Here is a 10,365-nt window from a genome sequence, read left to right as displayed (position 1 = left end):
TGTTTAATATTTTGACAGATTGATACCTATTGGCTCATACGATTTGTACTAACAAGGATTTCTTTACTAGACCTTATGGTCTGACCTTCATTTTGTTTTTAAAATTGTGTATTTCAGGGCAGTTACATCTAGAAGACAAAGGGAAAAGAAAGATGTGATATTTGGTGACTGATATGTACACGTGATGCTTATATGTGGGACTGGGGTTTTATGAAACTGTTGTGTACATGTTGTGTAAGAAGAAGTTTGTAGTAACTTTTAGTAGTTTTAACGATGTGTTAACTTTGGGAGCAAGGTGTAGGATCATTATGAGTTGTTATACGTAAAATATGTGATATATGTGATGTTTTTGCGGGTTGTTACAACAACTTTTAACACTTTTTGGTCGGTTTCATAAGTCGAACATGTAACACGTTTATGTTCAAATCTCTCAACTCAACTCGACACTATGATGAAATTAGGTCATCGGATGCCATAGTTTTTCTATTAATTCTTGTATTGATAAAGATATTGTTATAATTAATTTGACTGTATAGATTGATAGTTTTTTTTTTCTTTAGGAAGAGTTTTTTTATAGATAGAGGGAGCATGTTTTTTAATTGGGATGCATAGGTGTTGGGAAAAAAAACTTATTATAAGCTTTCTGAACAAGTCACTTTCTATATCATTAAACCACTACCAAACAATCATGTATAACCAACCAAATAAGTTGCGAGTCTATTAAGCTACTAATAAACAGACCCAAGTGTCCGAACAAACTATTCTCATGTAAAAAAATTGAGCATAACCCTTGACTTCAAAAATATTGTAAAAACTTGTTAAAATGTCCAAAAACGTAAGGACGAAAACTTATTGCAACGATTTTACATAGTCGAGTAGTTAAAAGGTCAGATTACTATTTAAAAGTTGTAGTTAAATCACATTACTAAATACTAACCCATAGATCTGAAAAAAGTTTTCCAAGTAGAAACAACTGAAATCCTGTACAAATATTACACCAATCCAAACATTTATAACTTCACCACGAATGGCGGTTTCCCCTTCTCATCCTTCTTCTAAACGGCCGGCAAGCCTCAATACTCAGATCGACGGCCACCGCTAGCGCCATAAAAATGGCAGCATCTTCCACACAAGTTACATGTCTCATTGCCAACTGAACAACTGGTTTCCCCCTCTTCCCTTCTCCCTGAACCCTGCAACTCATAACGAACCCGCCAGCCGCTGGACTTAGACCTGCAAAATCGCCGCTGCTTTGTGGGCTTGGAATGTTGGAGTTCGAGCTAGCCTGCCGGTCTGTGTCTATCAAGAACTCGCCACCCCGTTCAGCGTTTATGAGTATTTCCGACATTAGCAGCTCTCCACCATCTTGGCCGTCTGATAAAAGGTGGAAACGCACGAAAATGGAGTCTCGGATGCTGCCACGTTCACGCCAGGCCTCGAGTTTGCCCCACGGGAGCCAGCTTTCGGGTCGGAAGGCGTCCGGACGGACGATCAACCATGAACCCGGGTTCGATCGGGCGACCCAATCGCAACCGGTTGAAGGGACAAAGGGCGTGGTCATGAATGCGGCTGCTACAGCCGAACCTGACAAATCGTGTATTTTCACTTTCCAACCCTTTCTTTCTCGTCTTTCGGGTTCTTGATCCAGGTCATCACCGGAACTCGACCAGTAGTTGTTCAATGGATCTACCTGCGGCACCCTACATGATTTACAACAAAAAGTGGACGACTCGAGTTAAAAACCAGCATTATGTTAGCAACCATAAACTAACTTATTTTCTTATAATAAAGAACTATATTTCAGACAGTTCTTTAACAAGTTTCAAGAGTTCTTTTTTTACTTCCAATTATACCCTTATGTTTTACATTGTTCTCTTATTAGCTAGTTCGACAACTTTTATCAAACCCGACTAGTTTATCACCTATCAGTTAGCTTATCAATTAACCATTTATCAACTAACAACTAGTTTATTCGGCAACATTTAGCTTTTCCGCCAACAACTAAATTACCGATCAACAGCTAGCCAGCCGATGACTACAACTAGCTTATACGCCAACAGTTGGCTTATCAAGCCAAACAGCTAGCTTATCAAGTCAAACAGCTAGCTAGCTTCTCATCCAACCTAGCCATTGTATTTGCACAAGTAAATTCACCTGTCTTGACTAAATTTGCAACTGAAAATCGGCTGCTTAATGTTCCCTTGAATCTGAACAATCTGAGGACTCAATTTCGTTTCATCTTCGAATTGAAAAACATATCTCGGATCCGGATCCAACTTGACTCTCAAATGTAGCTCCGCTACAAATTTCCCGGTCTCTTGTTTCATCTTCCCGATACCCTTCCAACCACTAAAAAGAACGATGGGCTTACCTTCGCCCCATTCCGGACCCACGTCCAATTTAAACGTTCCAACCTGTTGTCGTTTAACCCCAACCCCACAGTGGGAGCCCTTGCGACCCGTGAAGACAACGATTTCTAGACATGCATGCGGAGTATAGAAACACCCGGGCTCCAATAATGCTTTTAAGTCGGATTTTTCTAGATAAAAACTGGAGGCAATGTTATGGGAATCTAGTGTAGCTTCAGGAGAAGATAAGAGTGGGATTGTTGCGATTTGAGGTGGATAACCTCGGAGACGAATTTCACATGTACATGGAGACGAGAAAGCGTGGATTCCTGGTTTTGTGGATTTCTGATGCGTTTCTGGATACCGTAATCCGAGTGAACCTATTGACAACCTGATAAAAGCTTGAGGATCCATTCTTGTCACAAGTAATTCCCCATCGAATCGTCAAGAAATTGAGAGGTCCAAACCTGTGAGATTAACAGCATAAGATCATCAAGAATCTCTAGGGTTTCGGGTCGTGATTCTTGCAATTCTAATAGTAAAACTATTCGTGTTTTCAACATGATCAAATCTAAAGAACCGAAATTTTCATACTTCTTTCATTACCTTTCCTCCCACATTCCACATTCGGGAGGAAAGTTATCATTCATTTTCCTTCCCTTTTCTCCTAAAAAGTTTCGAGAGCACAAGTTCATAAAAAAGGTTCCGAGAACACAACGCTAAAGCCTTAGAACCCTTAAAAAAACAAATGTTGAAAACAGGGCATCACTTCAAGATCAAGAAACAATAATGTCTACATTTGATGAATCAAGAATTGCAAAATCTTGAAAACAGCATCATCTCATTGAGCAATTATAAGCTTTTAAAGAGTAGCATCCTGAGCAAGTTTCTTCACAAAATTGCAGCTTCAAACTTTCTGATTAATATGCAAACAACACTCAATTCCACTTCTTTCCTTTTGTTACCCTTTTGATAGCATTATAATTCACAAAGGTTAAGCTACAATTTACTATTAGAAAAAGGCAAACAGGAACAAAATCAAACACCCAAGAACAGAAGCTTCCATTTTTGCAGAATATGATGAGAAGCAAACCCAAGAATCATTTGAAAGAGAAAGCAAGCTAAAATGGTCTTAAACCCCAAACCCCAAATCCAGTCTTTGATTCTAGTATGCCAAAATGGTTTAAGTTTACCTCTGGATATCAACACCTTTTGACTTTTGAAACTCAAATGAAATTGATCTTAGACTACACAGAATGGAATTATAACAAAATCAGCACCAAAAACAGAACATTTTGAGTGAGAAATTGAAGTCATTAGTGTAAAAATGAATTTTAGAAAGTAAATAAATATAAATTTTAGAACCAAAAAGGAAAGAGACTGCAGTTATGGGAAAGAAGGTTGGCAATAGAAACCGCCCAAAAAAATTAAAGGAATTTACCTTTTACCATATCAAATTCTTCTGTTTCTCCCAAACCCCCAAAAAGCAGGAGGAACAGCAGCTTTTAAACCTGCAATTACTCCAATCCAAAGAAAACAAACCTCCAGAAAACTTCATTCCATTTAGTTACCGAGTTCTTGAATCACACACACTCTTTTTTCCTTCTGTAAACGATCAAATCTTTTATAATGTAAAAATCGATCTTGGAAGATGGGTATGATCAATAATTGAAGTAAACACCAAACCCACCAAGAAAGTCACGTAGACTTTGCACAGATCACGAGGAAACCCATATAAAAATAGTATATCTGGGTGTGTAAATTTGAAGAGTATATGTATATGTATATGTATATGTATATAAATATATGGATATAGGATATATGTCTGGATGAATGTATCTAAGAATTTTATATATTGTAAAGATAATCACCGAATGAACATGTGAGAGAGAAGGGGAGAGAGAAAGGATACGGCTGCATCTGAATTATTTTGGGAGGAAATAGACGGAGGAAGTGAGAAATTCACTATTTTGTTACTCTTTTTGCTTGCTTACTAAACACAAAGCACTTAAGAAAATGAGAGAAAAGGTGGAAGGACAGAAATTTACATAAAAGGCTCTTAACTTAGAATCTATTTCAGTTTGGTCCTTTTACTATATTTTTTGTTTTTGCAGCTTTAGTTTAAGTGGGAAAGGAGGTGAGTATCGGTGTAAAATGAGTGGGATGTCGAGGGTTTGGCTTCAAGTACCACTCGTTGCTTTTGTGACACGTATTTTACCTGTTCGTGATGGTTGTAGGATTGGTATAGTGTGGATGCTTCAGAAGATGGCGGCATACCCTTTATGTAGAATTAACAAATTCATATGCTTATAAGCTAAGAGTTATTAAAATTTGAATGTTAGGTCGATGTCTATTTGTTGTAGTAATAAAGTAAGAACTACTCGGAACGTATTTGTAACTATTTTTAAGAACGTGAAAGAATATGCATTGGATGTTAAAAATTAATTTCATGACTTCTTACTGTAAAGGGATAAATCTTTGTTAGAATGCTTGTTTCTTCTCAAAGTCTACATGCCAACGGTCTTCATGTAAGGTTCATAATAAGATTCTTGAAAGATGTCAAGACCAATATCAGTGGTATTGAGTTTTAATAGTCTTTTATGTTAACAAAATCAAAATATAAGGTATCAAATATAAAACCGTCGATCTTTACCAATTACAAGTAGAATAACAAATTCAACTCCAACATGGCAACATCAAGAAAATGGTTAATTGTAATGAAATGTGACATACTTCATGTTTAGGTCTCATGGTTTTAAAAGGAAAATTTGAGTTTCTATGCTTAAGGTACCCCTAACATATATAAAAATATGCTCCAATATTCAACTCTTGGAAAACTATGCTTGCCCTTTTTTATATTAAAGGTGCTATTCCCTTCTCTTTATTGTTTATTCTTACCAACTCTTTTTTGATCTTCGACTCTCTCTCTCTCGCGCGATTGAGCTTCTTCCACATCCTAAACCAACTACAGCCACCCAAAATACTGGGCATCATCATTATGTAAGTACATTGTTAGGTTGAAGATAAATACTTCAAACTAGATAATCCATTTAGCTTCATAAATGCTTGATAGTCATCTGATACTAGTTCGACAACACCTGATAGTGTTGCTATCTTTGAGTGATATTAATTCAATAGATTTTTGTTAATTTAATTTTGGTGCATCGAGTTCTAAAGTCGACGTGTCTGCTTCATACAATGATGTTTAGCAATGAATGGTTATTATTGGATTTACATAAAAAAAAAAAAAAAAACCAAGAGTGATTGAAGCTTTACATTAAGAACCTATTTAGCTATAATTGAGTATATATAATCCAAAAGCTAAGTATTAGGATTTATTAAAATTTTATACCAAGTTAGGCTAAAAGCCCACCAACCTAGCCATCAAGGTGTTGCGGGTTTCCCAACGTTAGCCACATGGCTAACTTTGTGTGTTCCCCCTAGCTTGCGGCATTTAAAGGTTCGAGAACTAGGTGGACAGATGGATCATCCAAGACTTTAGAAGGCTCATCCAAGGCCTTAGAAGGACCACCGAAGTAGAGGTGGAACCCAAAGTGTTTTTCAAATGGTGGCACCATTTGATAAAGGTAACAAAAATTAACTTTTTCATGAGAAGGTCAAGGGTTCAAGTCTTGTCGTTGCATTCCACCAACTTTTCATAAAATTTATGTAAACCAAAATTTTAATGCTAAAAATTCTACAAAAAGGAGGACTTCAACATGCAACCTCACAACACAAGAAACCTCATGAAACTTAAGACAATAACTTAATTTCAGTAAATACAACGGTAAACGTGGTTTTATATTAAATTACGACGGGGTCATGAAGCGATGACTCGTGCCACCATATGCCCCTATGTAGGTCTGCCCCTATATAAGAGGCCTCATATGCATCTTCTGTCGAGGGCTTAGAAGATGTCTTCCTCAGCTGGTCGATAGAGTCAGCCAAATGCTTTAGGGGACCTCCCCTTTTCTACTTGACGACCTCGTTGAGGGAAATGAGTTGTCTCCAACACGAGTACCATGCTACACATCAAAGGTAGCCTTCTTTTATGGAAATATTGTCGAAGGATCTGCCAATAATGATAGCCGTAGCCACCTTTTCATCTTACTCGTCACTATCCTTTTGGTTTTTTCTTTTATTGCACCGCTCATTTCATATTGGTGTATTTCATCAAATCATTCATAGCCATCTGTTTCTTATTTAGCTCATCAATGGCCTTCTAGTTCTTAAAAAAAAGGAATACATCCTTGGCAGCCACATTCTCATTAACAACATTAAGAATTAGTCTAGTCTTAATAGTCTTTTACTCATTACTATCCATGTTATCGAATTAATCAGCAACCAAATATAATTATGTTTTAGATATAAATACAATAATATCATTTACTGTCTTTCTATTTAAAACACTAAACACTATTATCGTCACCTTTTAAAAAACCCTAAATAAAATATTACATTTTATGGTCATTTCTATTCAAAAGGTTATGTTATTGATTAACAATGAAACCAGCAACACAACCCCTAAAATAAAATAAAAAACAAAAAAAAAACTTAAATGATAGGGTTTGTAAAAGAAAAAAGTTCAAGGGGGTAAAATTGAAATTCATATAAAGATGAGGGTGTTAATTTGAAAATATTAAGCATAGTGTTCATATTCCTGAATCGGGTACAGCTGTAAACAACGCATCAGTTGTTGACACCCAAAAACTAAAAAGAAAAAGAAGAATCGTTTTCAGACACGCATGTGGCTGATCACATCACTCTAACCGTTTCAATTGCAATTTTTATTATTAATTGTAAATATATTTTTGGAATTTTTTATATTATATTTTTATTATTAAAATATCAGTTTTTAATTGGTTTTAAAGATATGAATGCACGTAATATTTTCATTTTTTAAGTTTTAAATTCATTTTTTTAATAATATACTTTTTCCATTTAAATATTTTCTAAAATTATTAAATTTAAAATATTTCAGCTACAACTTTAACTTGTAGCTAAAAAGTATAAAAAATTGTTATATTTACGATTATTTATATTTATTTAATTTCCATTTGATTATTTAATAAATGCTAATTGCAAGACATGTGACAAAGGGTAAAATTACTTTTACAAGTCATTACAGAAAACTTGATTTGTAGATGTTTTTATATAACATTATTCAAAAATTTAATCTAAAAACAGTATTTATTTTTATACTTCTATTTAAAAATGTAATTTAGTGGTCATTTACTAAGGAGTTGTTTGGCGTTCCTGAATGGTTTAGTACAGAATGATTAAGTGGTTAGAATGATTAAGAGGCTATTATGATATAGTACAAAATGAAATATAATTACTTGACAATTGTTTACAATGAATTAGAGGCTGAATGGTTAATAGAGACCTATGATATAAAATCATTTAGAGAGTTTTAGAACCATTAAGAGACATATTTTTTTTTTGCCAAACAAGATTTACCATTTAACGATTTAGAGGTAGTCTCTTAATGAAATTATTAAAAAGTAAACAAACAACCCCTAAATGTTTATCTGATAAGCACTTATTAATATCGTTTTCCTTAATGATTGGTTAGAGTAATGACCGAAAATCTTACCTCGTAAAGTGCATGACAAGGATCTAGAGTCTTACTTAGTAAGTGATGTAAACAACTCTTATATGGTAGAGCGTTTACCTAGTTTAAGACGCTTATCAACAGTCCATTTTGATAGCCAACATCGTTACACGATAAGATAAGTGAGAGTGAAATACCACCTGTAACTAAGGGTGATATCTATTGTCGGTAAACGTGTTGTCCTAATATTTAAGGGCATTATCGAAATATTTTTCTCATAGACCCGAAACTCAAGATCTGTATGTGTTGTTGTTGTTCTGTCATTCAAAAATTTTATATATAGCAACTCATCCATACTTAGAAAGATATCCAATATCATAACATTTAGCATCATCCAATTCTAAACCAAAGTAAACAAGCATATGTCTCATTCGTAAGTCGGATCTAAGGTTTATATCAACTTTGTTTTTTGAAGATTCTGATAAGAATTGCTACTAAAAGCTTTGAGGGCCCTAATCATCCGTATATAATAACATTCTCATGTTAGATTTACATCCACTCAGTTTTGTACAATCACCTTCATATTTTCTTCTTCTGTGAAATACCGATTTTGGTTGTCGAACCTTTTTTTTATTAACCTGGATTTCCAACCCGTTATACGTGCCGACTAATCTTAGGACTACCATCTGCTTTGCGGGTAGCCTGGAGTCACCGCATGTGAACCTTTATGGCCACAAAGGGGATTTTTATTCCTTCTTGGATTTGAAAGTGCGACCTCCAGACACTTTTAACCTTTGCAGCTCAAGCTCAAACCAATCAGACACCAGTTTTGTCAAACCCTTAAAGCTAAAATATCTTAATGTCGTTCCTAGTCCAAAACATACACAATATTAACCACAAGGGTGGTGCCTGATTGGTTTGAGCTTGACTCCAAAGGTAAAAAGTGTCTGGAGGTCTCAGGTTCAAACCCAAGGAAGAACAAAAATCCCCTTGTGGCCACGAAAGTTCAAATATGGTAACTCCGAACTACCTACAAAGCAGGTGGTTACCCTAGAATTAGTCGAATCGAATAACGTGTTGGATATCCAGGTTAATAAAAAAACATACACAATATCAACAACAAAGTTAGTTACAAATATAAAATCATGAAAATTCAATAATTGGTCTATTTGCTTTGTTATTTAGGATATGAAAACATTAAACTTCAATAGTAAACTTCATATGCATATAGGGAGGGGATTGTGTTCCCATTATTTTTTTCAAACCATAGCACCATTTAACTATAAAAAAATAATGATGATATTTTTCATAAAAATCATCATTTATTTGTTGGTTAGTTCATTGTTTTTCATTTGTGAGGTCTTATGTCTAAATATTTTATTATTACAACTTCTTTTAGAAACATAATAAATCCGAAATTAAAAATTAAAAAAATAACACCAACGATATCCAAATTCAAGTCCAAGGTAAAAAAAAACCCTTGCAAACCAGTTTAACCAAGAGAATCTTGTGTCCTCATTGTAGTTTCAAAATATATATGGTGGTACACAAGAAATTAATACAGCGACACTTTTCATAACCCTATAATTTTTTACACTACGACAGATGCCACCGGCCACCGTATGCTCTACATTGGGTCCGTCCATGGTTCTCGTAGAAATTTCAAATTCGTGGAAACCGTAGAAACATCTTATGACCGTTGATCTTGATCATGCACGGATTAATCCAAGGGCGTTGGTATGCGCAACTTTTTCTATGAGATGAGCAAATCGGTTATTATGTTTCCCACATTTGGGCTGGTCTTGACAAGTTACTGTACGTTAAAAGTTTTTAGGTAAGGTACGTTAACTTATGTTATTATTAATTATTTTTTATGTTAAGATATCTTAAGATTGCATATTAGGTTTTCATGTTAAGGTTATGAGGGATATTAAACTACGCTCATTAATTTTCAAACTTGTTAAGGTTAGTTATAGTATTACTACTAGAAGACAAACTTTAATCAACGAAGATCATCACTAGAATTTTCCACCACTGATTCAGTGGTAGATTACAAACGGATTTGCGAAACTTGACTTTTTTTCTTGGATTTATTGACTTCTATCAGCGATCCGTTGAAAGTCCGCTAATAAAAATGAAAAGATTTATTCATTAAAAATCCTTAATATTATTGACAGAGTACCAATGAATATTAATTAATAATTGGCTTAATTAAAATCCATATGTAATTTTGGCGAAAAAAAATTCTTAGAATTATCAATGATTTTAGTTAATCATACTTAATTAAAATCTGTCGGAAATTTTAATTATTTATATCTTTTCTAAATTTATCAGTGGGTTAACAACAGAACATCAATAATTAATTAAATTTCATGGTAACTTAAATAAGATTCTTAATATTTTTTAAAATTATCGATAGATTATCAACGGAATTTAAATAATTACTTAATTATTTAATTTTTT

At 34.2% G+C, this 10,365-nt stretch overlaps 1 protein-coding gene across 1 annotated transcript; it reads right to left on the bottom strand.

The window, feature by feature from the left end:
* Positions 1–903: 903 nt before the first annotated feature.
* Positions 904–4,321, bottom strand: LOC112527040. Its single transcript, XM_025137521.1, has 3 exons — positions 3,790–4,321; positions 2,155–2,815; positions 904–1,700 (listed from the first exon to the last, which is right to left on the bottom strand). Exons 2-3 carry the CDS (start codon positions 2,760–2,762, stop codon positions 1,019–1,021), a joined length of 1,290 nt encoding a protein of 429 aa, XP_024993289.1. The 5' UTR covers positions 2,763–2,815; positions 3,790–4,321; the 3' UTR covers positions 904–1,018.
* Between the last annotated feature and the right edge of the window lie 6,044 nt (positions 4,322–10,365).

The sequence above is a fragment of the Cynara cardunculus genome, assembly GCF_001531365.2.
Source record: "Cynara cardunculus var. scolymus isolate 2C chromosome LG 14, CcrdV1, whole genome shotgun sequence".
In the NCBI taxonomy this organism is placed as follows: Eukaryota; Viridiplantae; Streptophyta; class Magnoliopsida; order Asterales; family Asteraceae; genus Cynara; species Cynara cardunculus.
Note: the sequence above shows the minus strand (reverse complement) of the source record. Positions and strands in the feature narration are given on the sequence as shown.

Bases quoted from the DNA above. Each gene is read 5' to 3' on its own strand.
- LOC112527040 (XM_025137521.1), bottom strand. From the start codon at position 2,762: ATGGATCCTCAAGCTTTTATCAGGTTGTCAATAGGTTCACTCGGATTA. The intron at 1,701-2,154 runs GTGAATTTACTT...TAAATCATGTAG, and splicing joins TGCAAATTTAGTCAAGACAG to GGTGCCGCAGGTAGATCCAT.